At 39.5% G+C, this 20,628-nt stretch overlaps 1 protein-coding gene across 1 annotated transcript in view; it reads left to right on the top strand.

Moving 5' to 3' along the window:
- The first annotated feature begins 793 nt into the window (after window positions 1-793).
- Farsb (phenylalanyl-tRNA synthetase subunit beta) overlaps window positions 794-20,628 on the top strand; it is a 65,183-nt gene continuing 45,348 nt past the window's right edge. The window contains exons 1-8 of the mRNA XM_028760669.1: window positions 794-900; window positions 7,321-7,376; window positions 9,815-9,969; window positions 11,663-11,732; window positions 13,374-13,489; window positions 17,020-17,170; window positions 18,548-18,656; window positions 20,374-20,444. Of these exons, the coding sequence (XP_028616502.1) occupies window positions 843-900; window positions 7,321-7,376; window positions 9,815-9,969; window positions 11,663-11,732; window positions 13,374-13,489; window positions 17,020-17,170; window positions 18,548-18,656; window positions 20,374-20,444 (786 nt within the window). The 5' untranslated portion in view covers window positions 794-842. The remainder of the gene's footprint in view (window positions 901-7,320; window positions 7,377-9,814; window positions 9,970-11,662; window positions 11,733-13,373; window positions 13,490-17,019; window positions 17,171-18,547; window positions 18,657-20,373; window positions 20,445-20,628) is intronic.

Genomic DNA, 20,628 nt, shown 5'->3' with positions numbered 1-20,628 from the left:
ACAAGGGATTAAGTTCTGACATCTCAGTGGGCCATTATTTGATCTACTGTCCCTCAGAGTTGTTCTAAGGGGGAAATTTGCTCATGCTCATTTTAGGCTGAGCACAGCATTTGATGATAGACAAGTTCTGCCGTTTTTTAACAACGCTTACCTATAAGCGTTGCTGTTGCGTTCTAACAAGGCTTGGGTATAAATCTGCAGAGTTTCAAGAGGGTTAAAGAATTAAGTAAAAGGTGGGAAGTGGTGGCGCATGCCTTTAATCCCAGCACTAGGGAGGTAAAGGCAAGCGGATCTCCCGTGAGTTCAAAGCCAGCCTAGTCTATAGAGAGCATTCCGAGATAGTCAAGGCTACAGACAAACCTGTCTTAAAAAAGAAAAAAAAAGGGGGCCTGTTAACAGACTTTGCCATTAGTATTTGCAAATTCTTCTTTCCAGGAAGCGTTGCACCCGGCTACCTTGCTTTTCAAACACGTCAAGGCCGACTTCTCGACCTGGAAGTTCTTCCCACCCCAATAGCGCTCCGCCTACCCAGCTTGGTATCTTCCTTAGGCTTTTGGGAGCATCCGGGCCTCTGAGGTCTGTTCGCACTGTCGCCTGTCAAAATAGAGGTAATTCCACCCGATTATATCTATTTTCCAAATTTTTTGATTATCGGCACAGCAGAACTATATTAAATAATCTAGAGAGTGGTATTTTTCTATACGCAAGTGGAAAACTGTTGTGCAAATTGTTGAGTTTAGACAGGCATTAGGTGAGACAGCCCAAGAGTGGAGCGGCGGGTCCTTCGCTCTAGGGTCGCTGAGGCCCCGCACGTGGCGCAGGCGCAGTGTCCACGACTCGCCATGCCGACTGTCAGCGTGAAACGCGACCTGCTCTTCCAAGCTCTGGGCCGGACCTACAGTGAGTGCCCGCCCCGTGGCCTGGGCTCGGTGCCTTGGGGAGCCAGGTTCGCCCTGCAGAAGGGCATGCTGGCGGCGTTCATGCCGCCACGCGGGGTTTGCCCCTGCACTGCCAGATTCGGCAGAGGCGCGCTGATGGGCGAGGAGACTCGGCTGGGCGAGTAGCTTCTCGGAACCAGCTCTGCGGTGGCTCCGTTACAGCATGAGCTCGTGACGGGCTCTCTGTGTCATTCATTCAGAGACCGAACTCCTACTGCGTGATTAGCACCGACTTTGGTTTCAGGACACAGACGAGGAAAACATGCCCTGGGTTCCGAGTGTAGGCTGTGGAACCAGATTGACAGCGAAGGGGAGACGTTTGAGAAAGTTGCGAGTCTTACTATGCAGCCCAGGCTGTTTTCGAACGGTCGCTCTTCCTGCCTCAGTTTCTTGAGTGCTTGGATAACAAGCGTGTGCCACCAAGCCCGGCATTGGCTTTATTTAGTGTTGACTATGCTCCAGAACTGTGTCAGGCAGTGTTTGAGAGTGGAGCTGTGCACATGACACATACATGAGAAAACGACAAACCACGACGTTAGTCAAACGGTTTATTGGGCATGCTAAATGTTTCTAGGAAAGGAAACCAGGTGGTGTGCAGGGGTAGCATTTGATACGTAACATTGATTTGATCCCTGAATAGAATCTCTTCTATGGGCTTAGCATTCACGATACACTTCTCTCTTCCTCAGTCCTAAAACTAAACCACTGGGGGGGGGGAGGTAAATATTAGTCAAATTATCATTTCCTACACAGATGTAGTAAGTTGAAGTGATATCTGCCTCACCCTGTAATTATCAGCTTCTAGAAAGGTCATAACGAATGTTTTATGAGAGCCTACCCCCCGTCTTTTTTTTTGAGTTTTAGAGGCCAAAATGATAACAAAATGGAGGAAGAACAGCTGCTCATAATAACACAATACTGATGTATAAATAAACTTTTAAAAAATTTTTCTAAAGATGGACTTTTAGATATTATTCACACCCCATATTTGTCGGGTTTTGTTGCTATTCTTTTGGAGACAGAACCTTATTCTGAAGTCCAGGCTGACTCTAAACTTTTGACAATCTCCTAACTCAGTCTCCCAAGTGATACAGTTATAGTTGTGACCAGGAACTGTCCCAACTCCTTAGAAACAGAGGAACTATCTTTGCCTTTGGGATGTGGTTTTAATTTCTTAACCAGTTTCTGTTCTATAATAATAGGGTTATTTATATCCTTCACTTTTCCTGTTATCCTAAACCATGTTCTCTCTACTGGTGGTTGCTGTCTCTGAACTGCATATGATGGTGTGCGGCAAGTTTAGCACCTTTAGAATCAGTTCCTAGTAAGACTCTGGAAAAGTACCAAATTGTCTGAATTGTAAAAGATGACAAGACTTAGAACTTGTTCGGTATTATCAGATAATGCTTTAATACACTCTCTGGCTGTTTCCTTTTCCCTCCACTTTGAAATGGTGATCGATCAAATAAGCTTGATTTCTGGACACAGATTGTTAACTGTAGGCTCTTTTGAAATTCTTTATCATACATATTGATGGTATTGAGATATACATCAGATGGGTTAGTACTAATCTTCATTGTTTCTAAACCTTTCTTTTTAAGTGTCAGTCAGTTTACTGGCGGTTGGAGTTGGAAAAGGCTATTCACCAAAACAGATAGTTTCCAAACGAAGTGTGGGTCCCATTTGTTTTTTTTTTGTTTTTGTTTTTTCTTTCTCGTTTTCCTCCTCCTCTTGTTTTCAGATAATGTCGCATTTGTGCTCTCACATGTCACCTTCTTATTGAGACTTCCTAGGGTTGCTGCCCATTTGAATTCCACTGTTATTTCCAGCTGCCACTGTCACCTTCCATGGCTTCTCTTACAGAGAACATTTCTCATTGCAGTTTTTGTTACCCAGGGCATCTTGTTTCCCTTGCTTCCGTTGGAGCAGCTCTGTCTTTTTAGTCTTTGTGATTGCCTTCTGTTCTGTTCACAATTGCCTTTTGTTGTTGTTGGTTTTTTGTTTTGTTTTTAATATTTGTTTTTTGATATTCATTTTCTTGTGAACTGATTTCTTATTGCTTTTAAGTTTGGGCTCTGTTCTAGCTTGGTATAGTAAGTTCTGTCAGAGCCATTTGTATGCCACACAAACAGTTTTTTAGGTTTATCATTTTATTGTAGGGAATTATTCATTGTTTCACTTTTGTTTTTTTTTATCTAAGTTTTAAAAATATAGCTTAAAGGAATAAGAAATAAGATTCAGTATATTTTAGTAGTTCATATAATTTAATTTATTGCCATATTTAGCTGACAAAATTTTTGCATATTACAACAATGATTATTTGCTATTTTGTTTCTAGGCACTTGGTGGTTCTGAAACTTACTCCAGGTTGCAGATCTGAAGTCAGGTCAATAGCTCATTGGGGCTAGAGAATCTGCTTCTAAGTTGTTTCTTAAATCATCGCCATCACTGTTATTATTTAGACTTAACCCATTTTATATGTATAAGTGTTTTGCTGTGCATCATGTGCGTGTCTGGTGCCTGTGGAGGCCAGAAGAGGGCATTAGATCCCCTGGAACTTGAGTTACAGATGGTTGTAAGCCACAGGTTCTGGGAATCAAACCTGAGTCCTCTGCAATAGCAACAAGTGTTCCCAACTGCTGAGCCATCTCTGCTAAGTATTCTTAAGCGGTATCAGTGGGTCTTGTTTACCCACTGATATTTTCCAGTTCCTTCCACCTCAGCTTTTGATAATTTGTCCCAGAAGGAGAACTCTTGAGAGAGCAGGTAAATGAGAGAGCTTAAGTACTGTCCTCTGTGTTTGATAATTGCTCAGAAGTGCGATTCCATCCTTTTCCATATTCTGTTGGTTACAGAGACCAATCCTGACCTTGCGTAAGGGGACTAGATAGACAGGTATCATTGGTATCAGTCTCTCCATACAGCCACCAAATGGTTCTTGTTCATCCGCATGCTTGTCCCAGAAGTGTCATCTTACAGCAGCAGCAAAGTCCACAGTGTTTAGCATCTTGTGATGGATGAGTTAACCAGCGACCTGAGAGGCTCAAGCTCTAGAATAGGTGTCTCCCATACAACTAAGATGCTATAGAGAGACATAGCTGGGGTAACTATTGGAGGGGAGAAAATGGAACTCACAGAGGAGCCATTGGTCCACGCAGTTCTGAAGTTGAATGGCAAATGCTGGATGGTCTTGATTAGTTCTCAGGCCTGGGATAATTCTCCATGGCTCTGTGCCTTGCCCTCTAGGCTCTGATTCCACTCTCTGAGTGATCCCCAGAAAGCATGTGCTTCACAGCTGATTAGTTTTCTCATTCTACTTCCTGTCAATAGAATTTTAGGGGCCCAAAGACTTCCCTTTGTCTTGCTTCCGCCCCCTTTCAGTTCAAGCTGGCTATGTCTGCCGAAGTGTTTTTTCTAAAAACTTTCTGGGTCTTTGGTGAATTTTTCGGTGGATTCCTTTTCATTAGTCAAAAACCACAGACTCCCAAAACCTGAAATTAGCTGTTTGAGTACTTGAGATTTTTTCATACAGTGCTCTTAATTAAGCTTTATTGTTTGATTAGTTGGATTTGTGAGGCACACCCTTAATTTCTTTATTACACCTTCTATTTGAATGAATTGTGCCTTTGATCTTCCTGAAGGTTTTTCAGTCAGGCCGTTGATTCTATCTCATGCCTAGGATTTGGTCACTGTCCGTAAGCATTGCTTTACATTTAGAAGACCAAAAAACCAAAAATTTTTTTAAAAAATTACCTTTTTTGTTGAATAGCTCTTTCTATATCTCTTCTTACATAAATGGTAAAAACAAAACAAAACGACAATCAAGCTGCTCTTTGAGCACCGATCAGACGTCTTAGTAACCTCATTTTCTGCAGTGTGAGTACCTGCAGCAGTGGTACTGATCAAGTTTTTCCCTTGCATGACAAGGATGCCCTTGTACTTTCCTGCAGTGTTACCCCATCCCCTACCCCCCCAACCCCCGCCTTTGCTTGCATCCTGATTCAAGATCATGGAACTTCAGCCAATAGTGGTTTTGCGGCTCTTGGGTTTTCATTTACAATCCTCAAAGCCTGCTTTGTGATTCCAAAGCTATTCTCAGAGGTCTGGTTCTGGTGCCACTTCCTTTACAGGAGATTTGTATTAGTCTATTGCTACATAACAGATTATCCTGTTTCTTAGGAGGAGAAAACAATATGCCTTTGTTACTTCACACAATATCGGAGTAGTGCCAGGGATCAGAGGGAGTTAGCTGGGTGGTTTTGTCTCTAGTGTTCTTGTCAGGTGGCAAGCAAGCTGTCATCTAGAACTACAGTCACCTTGTGGGTTAGCTGAGCTTCCTAGCTCACTCATGTGAATGCACCATATATAAGTTCATCACACAAAGGTGAACCAGGAGGCAGGATCATTTCAGACCATATTGGAGGCTAGGCACCTCCAGTACTGCATACCTTTTTTTCACTTAAGTGAGCTGGGAGCTACGCTGTTCTTACTCACTATTTCTCCTGTAATTAGCCCACCATTGAGCTTTACACATTCTGCTTCTAACACTTTTCATGTTCCTTCTTCCCCATATTCTGTTGGTTTACAAGAACAGCTCTGTGTTTCACCTGTGCTGCTGTAGGAGACTCCATTCAGTTATCCTCCATCCTCCCACCAGTCTTAAAAGTTCAGATAAAAGGAACCAAGCTTGGTCCCTATGACTATGAGAGAAACACATGGTAGTCTGAGGCAGGAGGATCTTGAGTTTATGCCAGCCTTGGTATACATAATTTGCAGCCCGGCCTGGTCTACCTATGAGACCTTGTTTCAGAAAAATAATAAAACAAAACAAAATGAAGATACAGAGCTAAGGGAGTTGGGGAAGCACATCTAATCAGGGTTTGCCTAGCTGGAAAGCTCCTGAGTACAGCTCTCATTGCCTGCAGGTAGGACAGAGGGCAGATCCCTTGGCTTGTCATGAGCTACCTTTTTTCTACTTCTTGTATCATTTCTTTCTAACACAAACTTTATTCTTCATCCATACTGAACTACTTAGGAGTTCCCAGCTTTGCCAAGCACTTGATTCACTGTCTCCAATCTTTGACTAATGAAGACATCCTTTATCTAAGTGAACCTAAGCGGAACATTGTGCCACCCTTGAACCTTGTACTGTATTTATTTACACTTATGGTTTCTTTGCTTGAGAAGGAAGTAGTTCAGGCAGGGATGTAATTTATTTATCTTCATAGCCCTGGCATCTAGTACTGTTTCTTGGCACATAATGGCAGTAAATATTTGTTAAATTGAATTGAAGTTTGATATCTAGGCCAGACAAGTCTTTTATTTTGATGTTGGGAATTGAACCTAGGGCCAGTGACATACTAAACATGCATTCTACCACTGAAGCCAACTCCTCACCCTGGATCAGGAAACCTAAGACATCTGGTTCTTCACTGGAATATAATGGTAATTGTGGTGTATGCTCAGTGTTTGATAAATGAAGACCTTGAAAAATGCTGTCTAAGGTAACAAAGCAAAGTGAAATAAGGAAGAAACATTAGTTTTGTAGACCTGCGGTGTTTCAGAGTATTAGGCTAAGTCCACTTCCATTTACACCTTTTTACGGTTCCATACTAAAAATGTTGGCAAAAGGTTGTTTCCAGATGAGGGTGTTGGTGAAGTTTACATAGGGTGCTGAGCCCTCAGAGTGAGGGACATCAAACCCTGGCTAGTGTGGTTCCCAAAAATACTTGAGAGAATTTTAATTAAATACCAAGACTTAGTGGCATTCCTTTGTATAGGACCTGTGCTTCTGAGCTTGCTTTCTTGTTTGATCTCTACTGAATGATTCTTTTTCTCCTGAGTCTGTACAGATATCTCAGCACCACTAGCCAAAGTGTATAGCTGATATTAATACAGTGTGATCGGCTCTTTGTTTTTCTAGATGTTTGGCATCAGACAAATCTCTTCTTGTTATTATTTTGATGCTAGAGAGTGGACTCCGAGCCTCTGACATACTAAGTCTCACTCTTTTCCTTGGAACTTAGGACATCTAGCTTTTCACTCATGTATGGTGGCCTTGATGGTTTATGTTCAGTGGTTGATAATGAGAAAACCATGGAGATGCTGCGTCAGGTAACAAAGCAAAGCAGGTAAAAGACCTTTGTCAGTCTGTAGACCCACTATATTTCAGGCTGTAAAGCCATGTTTCTTAGCTTAAAACCAAACAAAACCACTGATAACCCTTTTTGCCACTGGTTTTGCACTATAAAAAGTGCTATCTGTGTATGCTAGAATGCTCATGGTTAGGAAACTAAACAGTAGATGAGATTCATAGATTCATATGCAGTTTTCATTTGTGCTTAAATACATTAAAATTAGCATTCTTTTTTTTTTCTCCTAGCTGATGAAGAATTTGACGAACTGTGTTTTGAATTTGGTCTGGAACTTGATGAAATTGTATGTATTAGACTTTTTTAAAAAAAGCTATTCTATCTATGAGCTTATATTTAAAAATGTTTTCTTATTACTATTGGATAAGCCCCGAAGTATTCTTGTTTGATGAATTTGTGCTGCAAATTTTACCCCTTAAAAAGACTTTACTTAAAACAATTTTTTATTTTTGAGATAATTTAGTTATATCATTTCCCTCTTCCCTTTTCTTCTTCCAAACCCTTTCATGTATACATCCTTCTTGTCTTTTATACAGGGCTTCTTTTTTCTTTAATTGTTGTTGCATATATATATATATATACATATATATACACACACACACACACACACACACACACACCCATACAAATACACACATATTTCCAAATACATAAATATAACCTGTTTATATGTTACTTGTATGTATACTTGACCATTTGGTATTGGATAACAAATTGATGTGTATGTTTGAGCTCTCCTTTTTTTTTCCTAAGAGTTTGCTGTGTTTTATCTTTATTAACTTATAGTGAGTCTCTGGTAATAAATTTGGGGATTTCTGTATTATGTTCTGGGGAGGGTTACTTATGTTCTTGATCTCTGAATTTGTCTTGCCAGGCCTCATTTTGGAGAAACAGATGATTTGTTTTATATGATCACACATGCCTTCTGGCTCTGAAATTCCTGTGGTCTCTGATTTCTGTAAGAATTATGTCAGGTAGCACTACAGGCTTGGCCTTCACAAACGGGCTTCATGAGCTGAGTCGGAAGATGGCATATGATAGCCGCATAAATATCAGGTTACTTTCTGTTCATATGCCTTCATTTCTCTGGTTACCCTGTTACTTCCAGTTCTTTATTTATAACTCTTCTGATATCTGCCATCTAGCTAGCTTTCTTCACTGAAAAACATTACTCTTATTATTGCTTTAATCAAACATTATTTCAATTTTAATTATTTTTTTTGGTCTCTCTGCATCCTCATCTTTCCTTTCCCCTCCTCTGTCTTCTTCCCTTCCTAATTTTTATCATCTTGTCTGAGTTTAAGTTTAATGACCAGGTTAGATGTGTTTTAAAGGCCTTGGAACAGCCTTGAACAGTCCCACCACTGTGTGGACCTATGGCTTGCTTGCTCCTCTCTTTTTCTCTCCTCTTCCTACTTAGCCCCACCTCCGTTTTTTAGCAGCATATGAAGAAATGGGTTTCAGTGTGACATTTTCTTTTTTTGGTTTTTCGAGACAGGGTCTCTCTGTATAGCCTGGGCTGTCCTGGAACTCACTCTGTAGACCAGGCTGGCCTCGAACTTAGAAATCTGCCTGCCTCTGCCTCCCAAGTGCTGGGATTAAAGATTTGCGCCACCACCGCCTGGCCTCAATGTGACATTTTCATGAATATGTATGTATACATTGCCCTCCTCTGTTCCCATCTGCCCATCTTGCTGATGGTTTTCCTTCCCCTAGTTAGCAGCTTGTAATCCTTACTGTGGACAGGACCTGGCTAGTCAGTGTTCACAGGAAGGTGTCATGGAGGGCAGAAAGCATGGCACGTTGTTACAAAGCTCCCACCTTTACTTTAGCAGGTCGTTGATGGGTTGCCATTGAATAGCATTTCTACATAAAGGGTAACAGAAACAATTGAAATTTAACTTTTATCACTGTTCAACCTTTGGCTAAGGTCAGGTGTGGAATATAACTTTGAGTCATTGTGACTGAAAATTTCTTAAATGTATTTATAGTGCCCCGCTGCCTTAAATAACAAATATAAAAAAAAATAGTAGAATTTTAACCTTTTGGCCATGATTATCTTTTTTCAAAAATCTGTATTCTCTGCTGTAATGTGTTATCTTAGGCGTACCTAAGGTTTTTAAGCTCTGCTGCTGCATTAGGGTCGCTGTTGTGGTGGCTCCTTTAGTTTGCTGTCTCTCTATGGCTTCCCACCACCTCTGCTGTCCCTCATTTTCAGCCCAGCTCTCTTCAGGGTGTTCAGATTTGCCTCAGTGCAGTCCCTCATGTTCCGTGGGACTACTTGCCAGGGTGCTGTATTTCTGCGCGCCTTCTTTCATCTGTTAACTCATCTGTTTCCTTCTGACACTTTCCTTCTCTGTTTTCTTGACAATAGCTTCCGTTTCCTTTGATGGCAAAAATTTTTGTGTAAGGTGGCAGATAGAAAGTATTGCCTCTGTCCTAACTCAGTTGTTTCGGTGTATGACAGTAGAAAATAATTGTAATTATTGTCATTGTGTTTATCCGTGTTCCAGTAAAGCATTGTTTGCAAAAACATATGGGATGTGTGATTTCCTGGTGGATCACTGTTTGCTGATGGTGCTTTAGATAGATTATAGTGTTCTACGATGAAACAGTAGTGTTTTGTTTACTATGATTATAACACACGTAACATTTTTGTGTTGTTATCACTGCTGAAAAGAAATACATTTTGTAGTTTATTAAACTCTTTTTGGCTTGCTTTAGACTTCTGAGAAGCAAATCATAAGCAAGGAACAAGGTAATGTGAAGGCACAGGGGGCCTCAGATGTCGTGCTTTACAAGATTGATGTCCCTGCCAACAGATATGATCTCCTGTGTCTGGAAGGATTGGCACGGGGACTCCAAGTCTTCAAAGAAAGGTAAGGAATTGCACACATTGCTGAGTTGTCTCGCCACTTTTCCCTCTGCTGCTGTCAGCAAATGAGTTCAAATTTCTAGGAGAAACCTCATATGGGCAACATAGATTCAAGTCCTCAGAAGTGGTGATTGGGAGATAAGAGTCGTGTGGATTGTAGCCATTTCAAAGTTTTGGGAATATTTAAAAACTGGGAATACATGATCTTAAGGTTACTATAAAAATCCTTCATCAGGATTCAATGGTTTCCCTCAGTAATCCTGTACAGTGAATAGTTCATTAGATTTGTTAAAGCATTGAGGGAAAAAATGGAGGTGACAATGGACTTTATTTGCCTTTACATTGCTAGTTGTAAGACACCCGAGTAAAAATCCCTTGTGGAAATTTTGAATACGTCTTCTGGGTATATGGTCTCAGGTGTGCTAATCACCTTCTCTAGTTTTAGTCTCTTGATGTGTAATGAAGACTTCTAAGGCCCTTCAAACCCAGCATGCAATAGATGTAGAAGGCAATGAATGTAAGATGAACACAAAAATAGTTATCAGAATTCATTATTTTTGTTTTTATTTACTTACATACCATCTGGTCGATTGCAAAAGAGTATATACTTTTGGTTGTTAGACTAGATTCTGAAATTATGACGTCTTTGAGTGAATGTAGATATTTGAAATGAGGTTGGTTTGAGTTTGGGGGTTTGTTCAGTTGCTTTCATACTTGAAAATTAAAAGACTGGATTTTAAGACCACTAGTCAGGATGTTTACATTTATTTATTTATGTATTTATTTATGTATTTATTTATTTAAATTAATGGTTATAGGTGTTTGTGTTTGGAAATATGGAGTCTGTTTTATGTATCCCTGGCTAGCCTGGAAATTAGTATGTACAGCAGACTGGCCTTGGACTTGAGATAGTTCTGTTGTCCCCTGCCTTCCAGGTGCTGGCATTATGGGTGTGTACAGGCATTCCTTTCTAGGATCTGTATTTTCAATAAAAACCTTGTGAATGTTTATGTCTAGACAGAATTAGGACATGCTTTCAAGCTTTCCAATTACAAGTATGGCCCATAAGCCAGTAGCATCTGCATCGCAAGAGAGAGAGCTCAGCCTCTGGGGTCCATCTGAGCTCCAGCAGCACCGTCAGAGGGATGGTGCAGAGATGGACAGTGGTGAGCTGACAGTCGTGTGGGTGGGAGAAGTACTGACTTAAAACAGCAGTGCCTGGGCTTCAGGTGACGAGAGTTGCCCAGAATACCTTCAGCTGCACCCGTCACCAAGCTTTCCTAATACCTTCTCTGCTGTAGTAACTTCAGATAGAACCAGAGACGCTCTATTTTCAATTTCAGTAAACTTTATTTATTCTTAAAAGCTTAGAATCTTGTGTTGTAATGAAGTTTGAACACTGTCAAGTTTAGTGCCTTGAACAGTTGCTCTGTTAATAGCTTTGTGGTCTTTCTGGGACTCCAGTGAGAAGCTCATTACCATGGGCTATTCTGTGCATTTTTAGGTAATTTTAAATGTTAGGAAGCTTGCATTTTTTTGTTTTTATTTCTGACGTTCAAGGGAAGCTGACACTGTAAGTTAACCTATTTCCTTAATTTTATTGATTTTATATATATGCACATTATATTTATAAACACAAGATGTAATTATCAAATAGTCTTACTATTTTGAGTAACTTTGCTTTGATATTATTTTAGGATAAAAGCTCCAATATATAAACGAGTAATGCCCAAGGGAGAAATCCAAAAACTGATTATCACAGAAGAGGTAATAAAATAGGTTCTTACTTTTCCCTTAACCTCCCCACCCCCCCGCCCCCATGCATGTATTAATAAAGTGGGAAGGAGAAGGTAATAGAACTAACCCTCTGTCAGATGTAATTTCCTGTGGTCATGTGTTAAGGCTGGATGGTTTTCAGTTTCTTACCATTGAAAATTGTCAATCTATGGGTCTGGAGAAATGACTCAGTGGTTAAGAGCACTGGCTGCTCTTTCAGAGGATCTGGGTTCCATCTCCAGCCCCGACATGGCAGCTTACAGACATCTGTAATTCCATTTGTAAGGAGTCTGATGCCCTCTTCGGGCCTCTGTGTGCACCAGGCATACACGTGATGCATAGGCATATATGCAAGGCAAAACACCTGTACATATAAAATAAATTAATAGTTTTTAAAAGATTGTCAGTTTATTACTAAGCAACAAAAGAAAATGAAGCACCTCTTTTCACTAGGTAATTTTGAAAAGTATCAATTGCTTTTAAAAAGCACATTTGAACCAGGCATGGTGGTGCAAGCCTGTAATTCCAGAGCTGTTGGGGACACAGAGGTTCTTGTACTCATAGAGAAGCACTAAGAGATCCAGGTATGTTAATCAAAGCTGAGAGTGGATTTTGTGACAACCTGGTGACCTTTTTACTATTTGTGGAGACAAACCTCAGCCACATTTGCTACAGCTTACTCAAGCTCCCTAGAATGATTACCCCAGACTCTCCCTCCCTAGGGGAGATGTCACATGTACACATGTACTTTACGGCCTGCTGACTTCTGTGCTGTCTGTCAGAGACCACACTAGATTTTAGGCCTTTTAGCTGTAGACCTCACCCTCGGGTTACATGTACTTTGTAAAAGTTTTTATGCAGTCATACCTCGAGCTTTATTGTGCACCTGGAATTGGACTGATGTTGCCTGGAAACCTTTTCCCAAATTGTACTGTGTTTCAAATGTGCTCACAATAAATTGCCTGGTGTTAGACTCCCTGAAGTCTGATCCAGACTGACAAGTCAGTCTGCACTGGGTTTCCTTCTTACCTCTTTACAGGGTTTGCTTTCCTGTCTGACACCTCACAGAGGTGGAGGCAGGAAGATCAGTTCTTCAAGGCCAGCGTCATCCATACACTGAGTTTGAGATTAGTCTGGAGTTCATGAGAAAGAGATCCTGTTTTAAATGTCCAAACCAAAACGAAGAAAAAGCATGAGAACTGTCATACAGCTCAGTGATAGAACGCTAGGTTAGTCTAAGGGAGGCACTGTGTTCATTGTCTGCTAACAAAAAATTTAATTAAATAGGATACATAGGAGATTTAATCGTCTAAATTGTGGCACATTAATAAACTTTGTAAAGGTAAAATGTAGAGGAATTATTTTGTTAAAAAGTAAGGCCTGTGAGCAAATTATTTGGAGATTAATTTTTCCTTAATTATTTAACGTATTTTCACAAATCTTACTAAAATATAAATTGTGTTTGAATAGTACCTATATTTTCTGCTTGCTGCTTAGCTCCTTGTTGGTTGACATGAATATATGCCTGTTTGAATCAAAATTTGTGACCCTGTCAGGAGTGCAACTACTTTGCTATGTTGTGACAAAGAAAAGCCATAAACCTAACCATTCCGTTGGTGTTGTAACCTGCAGACAGCTAAAGTGCGCCCTTTTGCTGTAGCAGCTGTTCTCCGGAATATCAAATTCACTAAAGACCGATACGACAGCTTCATTGAACTTCAGGAGAAACTACACCAGAATATTTGCAGGTTCGTCAGGCTTCATCACGGTCCTCCTTGTCTTCCCCTCCTGCTTCCTTCTGTTTCACATCTCCTTGTCTCATGTACCTCCCTGTCTTAGGTACTGTTCTGTTGCTGAAAAGAGACACCATGCCCAAGACAGCGTACAAAAAGGAAGTGCTTCGTTGGGGGCAGGGTGGGCCTTGCATGGTGGCAGGCAGACAGGCAAGCACAGTGCTGAGAGCTTTACATCCTGATCTGCAGGCAGCACTAGAGAGACACTGATGTGGCATGAGTTTTTGAAAGCTCAGTGCCTGCCCCCAGGGATACACTTCCAACAAGGCCATACCTCTTAATCCTTCCCAGACAGTTCCACTACTTGGGGACCAAGCATTTGAGCATATGAGCCTATGGGGGCCATTCTTGTTCAAACCAGCATACTACCTTCTGCAGATTATTTTTCAAAACATATCTAAACTATATCATGAGAGAATTTCACTTTGCTGTACTGGACAGACATTTGTTACTGTTTAAAACTGGTATGTGTGGGGTTGGAGAGATGGCACAGTGATAAGAAAATTTGCTGTTCTTGCTTTTGGTCCCAGCACCCACATGGTGCATCTTGCAGTCATGGTGCTGTAAGTCCAGCTCTCAGTCAGCCACAGTCTCAAGGCTCCTTGGGAACTTGCACATGGCTGTGTATGGCTTTACGTAAGATACATATACGAAGCATAAATAAAAACAAAAATCACAAGAATGGTGTATGTGTGCTATATAGAGGACTTTTATTCCTAGAAGTTCTCTTGATTATTTTCTTTCTGTTTAAATCATTCTAAAAATTAAGTTTATTAAGTATGATTTCTTTATGTACTGCTAAGAGTCAGATCAAGTTTTTTGTGCATGCTAAATACTCTATCATTGAGCTAGATGCCCTCAACCTTGTTCATATAGTTATTAATGGATTACCAAGTATAAACCATGGTAATTTGAAGGATAGTCTAACATTTAAAAAATGGAAAAATTTCTTTACTTGATCCACATTTTGAATAAGTATAATTAAATTTTGACACACAAAACTTGAGTAGGGGTAGACATACACCTAGCATGTAGTGTGGGCCTAGGCTTGATCCAACAATGGAAAATAAATAAATAGAAACAACCTGACCTTGAGTGTCTGAACTTACTTTGTCTTTGCCGGTGGTGCTGTGCACTATACCGGGGCCTCCTCTGTGTTAGTTAGGCAGAACTCTTAGCTTGAGTCTTGCTGAGCTTCTATGGCACATTACTTCCTGTGTGGTTTTTCTCTAGTGCAGTGATCTTTAAACCTTTTATTTCCAAACCCTAATAGTAAAGGAGGGTAAGTGTGGGAGTCCTTGAAATAATTTCAGTACTTTACATTTCCTCTGCAGACAGATCTCTGTGAGTTAGAGGCCAGTCTAGGGCCAGCTACAATGAAACCCCTGTCTCAAAAGGGGGGGAGGTGTAATGAGTGTTATAGCCAGACATGTTGGTACACATCTTAATCCTAGCACATGGGAGACAGTTGCAGGGAGTTTGATGTGTGGTCAGGGCCAGCGTAGTTGCAAGCCAGCCAGGACCGTAGGTAGAATTTGTCTAAACAAACAACAAGAAAGATAATTACATATTTATTAATGGTGAGAAACCCTAGTTTTAGATATTTTACATGGATCTTGAAACAAGTTATTTTGGTCCAAAGATAACACTAATGGCTACATTACATATTCTTAATAGAATAGAAAACTGATAAACGGTATAAAAGCAAATTTTCGTTTCTTAGTACTTGAAGCTTGTCAAAGTGCACTGACTTGGAGGTGTGTGTGTGTGTGTGTGTGTGTGTCTGTGTGTCTGTGTGTTATGTGGCATGGGCTAGGGGCAGTTTGGAAGGAGAATTTTAGATATTTTCTTCAATGGTGAAAAATGCTTAAAATTACAAGTCAGACTTGGCAGCTAGTGAGTATGTGTTCCCTTCATAAAGTGTCTTTGCTTAGATAGTACAGACATGTCCCTAGGATTTCAAATAACATTCTTAGTCTTTTTATATTAAAAACTATGTATTAGCTTGCTGACATATATCATTACTAAGCAAAATAATAGATGAACTATGAATTTATTTTGAAGAAAGAAGTTTATTGTACATTGTAAGATTGTAGTGGACAAGGGTAGTAAAATGGAAACAACCTGCCCGAAGCAAAGTAACTATGATTTTAAAAGAATAAGATACAAGATTCAGCAAGCAGTGAGAGCTAGGAAACGAATGGCAGACTATTGTTTTAGACATATTTATTAAAAATTCTTCCTTCCCTCCTTCCCCTGCTCCCTTCCCCCTCACTCCCTCCCTCTTTTTGGGTTGTAGCTCAGGCTAGCCTGAGGCTTCTACTGTAGCCTTTTGAGCACTGGAATTGCAGGTATGAACTCCTACACTTGGCTCAGAAATGTCTTAAGCAGCAGAATTACTTAATTCCACTTCAGCCTCTGTTTTACCTACTGTTTCTGGCAATCATGAACTTTAACTATTGGGGAGAAGAGAGCACATTCTAAACTGAGGTACGCTAGAATCAGGTCCTACCAGTAACTGCCGAGCAATGTCTTTAGAGAGCTGACATCCAGGTTATCATTGATTGCCATGAAGCTGTCCTAATGCACTCTTACTTAGCCTTTGACATCTGTAGTGTCTGCTGTGATGCTGCCTCCTGATTCCCAGAGTCCATTCCACCGTTGATCAGTGTAGATGCTTATTAGTTTTATTAATCTTTCAAAGAGCATACTGATACTTTCCTGGGTTTTTCTTTTTTAATTTTTCCCTCTTGATTTTCATTGTTCAAGCATTGCCTCTTCCTTCCTTCCTTTCCTTCCTTCCTTCCTTCCTTCCTTCCTTCCTTCCTTCCTTCCTTCCTTCCTTCCTTCCTTCTTTTAGGGCTGATTGATTTTTCTTTTCTTTTCCTTGGATTTGACAGTCTAACTCTAAATTTACTGCACCATGTATTTCATGATGGTAGTTCTGTATTTATTATTAACTCATTAAATGACAGATCCTTTCTGCTTGCTAGCAATTCTGCCCAGTTTAGCCATAGTTATTCCAGTTTTTATTCTCGTATACTTTTTTATTTGTTTGTTTATTTGTTTCAGCACTAGGACTCCATCTCAAGGCCTTCTGTATGCAAGAGCTCTACCAATTAGCTAAATCCCCAGCTTTGTCTTGCATTATACATTTTATCTGATTCATACATGTGGGTAGTTATATGTAAATATATCATATGTGTGCACCTCCATGTTGAACTAATTTTAAGGAATCATAGAACACAATACTTAGCAAAAGTATTTGTTTCTACTATTGAAGTAATGTTTAACTAACTTTTGTATTCTCTATTTTTAATGATTGTGAGAATTTATTATATTGCAATAAAGATGTTATGGAGCAACTGTGTGCTGTTTGAAGGCAATGTTTAAAATAAAAATTAAAAACATGATCTCTGTTATCTTCAGAATATTAAGATATCTTGCTCTTATTTCTTCTTCCTCTTTTTCCTCTTTTACTTTAGGAAAAGAACATTGGTTGCTATTGGAACTCATGACTTGGACACATTATCAGGCCCATTTACTTACACTGCGAAACGTCCTTCAGATATTAAATTCAAGCCTCTGAATAAGACCAAGGAGTATACAGCTTGTGAATTAATGAACATTTACAAGGTAAAGAAGTCTTCTGCTTTATTTATTTGTGTGTGATTTGTATGTGTGTGTGTGAGAGAGAGTGAGAGTGTTTGTGGAGTGTGTCTGTGTGTGTGAGAGTGAGTGCGTGTGTGTGTGTGTGTGTATGAGAGTGTTTGTGGAGTGTGTGTGTGAGAGAGTGAGTGTGTGTGTGTGTGTGTGTGTAGGTGTGTAGACTTAACATCAGTGTAGAGATGAGAGGACTATTAGAAGTTGTCTCTAAAAGTAATCTCCTTTCAGAATGGATTCTGAGGATCAAGCCCAGGTTGCCTGGCTTGTAGGAGGAAAGTACCTTTACCTGCTAAGCCATCTCACTGGTTTGATATTCTTTTTGTTTTTCTTTTTAACAAAAAATAAAATAGGCATTTATGTGTTCCCTTCTTAATTAGCATACATGGTTTACAACAATGGTTTTGAGGGAGTCACTATACTTAACCTACAAATAAAGTTATTATTATCATCACAATCATCATTATCATCATTAGTGCCATAGCTTTGAATATATCATGAGATGCTTTTAGATGTAAGCCTTGAACTCAAGGAGATCCACCCAGCTCTGCTTCCTGAATGCTGAGAGTAAAGGAATAAACCTCTGAGATGCAATTAATGTGATACAAGAATTGAGAACTAATAAGTAAACTATCCTTTCTAATTTTCATATTTGTATTGAATTAACACTTATGCTTATATAATTAGAAACTTAGGGGCTAGAGAGATGGCTCAGAGGTTAAGAGCACAGACTGTTCTTCCAGAGGACCCTGGTTCCTAGGACCCACATAGCAGCTCACAACTGTCTGTAACCCCAGTTCCAGGGAATCTGACAGCCTCACACAGACATACATGTAAGCAAAACACTAATGCACGTAAAAAATTAAAAGGAACTATTAAAAAATTAAAAAAAAATTTAAGCTATTTTGTGTACATGAGGAATACCATTGCAAAATATCTACCCCTGTTATTAACATCTTAGAGCCTCAACAATGGGAAGGGATTCAGCCATCACTTAACATTGGAAACAACAAGTAGAAATAGTGTCATTGGTCCTGACTTACCAGTGACTTAACTCATCTTTCTGAAGTTTGTGATGGCTTTATATTGTTTGCAATGACTTGGCAGTACTAGTGAAAATCTGTTTTTACTTTAAGAAAGTGATGAGTTTCTCACCTCACTCTGGTAGGAGAGACTGAATGCAGACATTAAGATTCCCATTTATACTGGTGAAGTTTATAAGGTTATAGCCTCCCATCATGTAGAACATTGTTGGTGTCTTTCTGCCTTTTTTCTTCTGAATTTCAGATTAATGCCAGCTGGTTATAGTAGAAATAAATAATTACTTTTGTTTAACTTCATTTTTTTTAGACTGACAATCATCTTAAACACTATTTACATATCATTGAAAGTAAGCCCCTGTATCCAGTTATCTATGACAGCAATGGTGTGGTCCTGTCGATGCCTCCGATTATAAATGGTAAGTTACTTCATGAAGAACATGGATCTTTGCAGTTTCTTCTTATTAGTGCTTTTGTAGAACTCGCAATAGGGGAGTGAGTCATTGACTTTAGATCTGAGTCTCAGGCCTTTTGTAGATTTTATTATTTAAATTTTTTTAAATTTATTTTTTATTTATATGAATGTTTTGGCTGCATGTGTATCTGTTATCACGTGTGTGCCTGATTCCTTTGGAGGCAAGAATAGAGCATTGAATCTTCTGGAACGGGAGTTACAGATGATTATGAACTGTGTGATGTTGGGAACTGAGCCCAGATCCTTTGCAAGAGCAGCCACTAAGCCATCTCTCCAGCTCAATAGATTTTATTTTAATAATTTTTTTTATATATATATTTCTCAAAACCTTTAGTTTAACTGCTGTTGTTTTGTAATAATGTATTATTATATAAGATGAGCATTTAATTCATAACTGCACATGTTTATGCATATGTAAGTATATTCTGATACTACTATGAGTTCTGTCTCTTCTTTCAGGATGTGTTGGTGTTTTAGATATTTTAGTGTCTTGTTAGTGCATATACTTGGGCTTGTGTGGGAGCATGCATCCCATGGCATGTTTGGAGGCCTGAGGACAGCTTGTTAGAGTTGGTTCTCTCCTTCCAACATGTTGGTTCTGTGGATTGAACTCAGGCTCAAGTGGCAAGTGCATGGCCCTTGGGGAGGGGGGATTGAGAGATTGTTTTTTCTTTGTTTTTATTTAAATGTTTTGGTATTAACAGCAACTCTCTTTGTTGAACTCAAACTCTCATTTGTAGTTTTATAAACTAAGCTGTTATTTACATTTTGTACTTTTAATTGTTTTCATTACTTTATGGAGAAAGTGTTCATGAAGCAATTTAAATGTGTTTTCTCAGTTTAATGATGTCCAAGCCATAGATATGTGTCTTTAGGGTGATCAGAACTGGTTTAGCTGACACAAGATGAGAAAGAACTCTTGAGATTGCAAATACTTGCAATTTGAATGGTCAAGAAGGTAGACATCCAAGTTAACTAGATCCAAACTGACCTTAACCTGTTGCTTCTCAGTTTGTGGTAACCAGGTAGTTTAACCTTTCTAAGCCTTAGTTATTTTTTTGTTGTTACTTTGCTTATATTTCGGGACAGGGTTTCTCCATGAAGCCTTGGATGTCCTAGAGCTCATGTCTAGACCAGGCTTGCCTTGAACTCATAGAAGTCTACCTGCTTCTCCTTCCCTAGTACTGGTATTGTTTGTGATTATGTCTAAAGATAGTGAGGATTATTTCTATTTTCCAACTTGCAGTGGGAGCTTAAAAGCCTCATATCTCAGGTCTGGTGGCATGGCCCCATGGAGGGTAAAGGGATTTGACTCCACACCTGCTGAGCTATGCTTGATCCCTGGAACTTGTGTGGTGGAAGAGGGAATTTCTTCCTACAAGAGTTTCTCTGACATTTACACATGCACGCTAAAGAAATGTTACATACCCTATAGCTAGACATAGTTGGCTTATGTCTATAATCCCAGTACTTGGAAAGCTGAGACAGGAGGATCACTTTGGCCTGAGCTTTGTAGTGAATTCTAGATTGACCTGAGCTAATAATATCCTATCTATAAAAATTAAAGAAAGAAAAAATGTATATCTCTTTATTTCTAAGGTATTTCGATTGTTTTCTGAGTTTAAAATGTAATTTTTAAAAAAAATTGTTTTTATTTACAGGGAATCATTCAAAAATAACAGTAAATACTAGGAATATATTTATCGAATGCACAGGGACTGACTTCACTAAAGTAAGTAAAATCTTTGTTCATTTTTTTTATAATGTCAGACAAAATATAGTTTGCTTGTGAGCCAAGACTGATTTTAAAGTATAAAATGTTAGAATAGGTGGGAACTGAACCACCAGTCAAAGAGTGAGCACGGGCTGGACCCCCCCCCCCCCCCCGCTCATATGTAGAAGATGTGCAGCTTGAT

Source organism: Grammomys surdaster, unplaced genomic scaffold (genome assembly GCF_004785775.1).
Source record: "Grammomys surdaster isolate TR1022 unplaced genomic scaffold, NIH_TR_1.0 126546, whole genome shotgun sequence".
In the NCBI taxonomy this organism is placed as follows: Eukaryota; Metazoa; Chordata; class Mammalia; order Rodentia; family Muridae; genus Grammomys; species Grammomys surdaster.
Note: the sequence above shows the minus strand (reverse complement) of the source record. Positions and strands in the feature narration are given on the sequence as shown.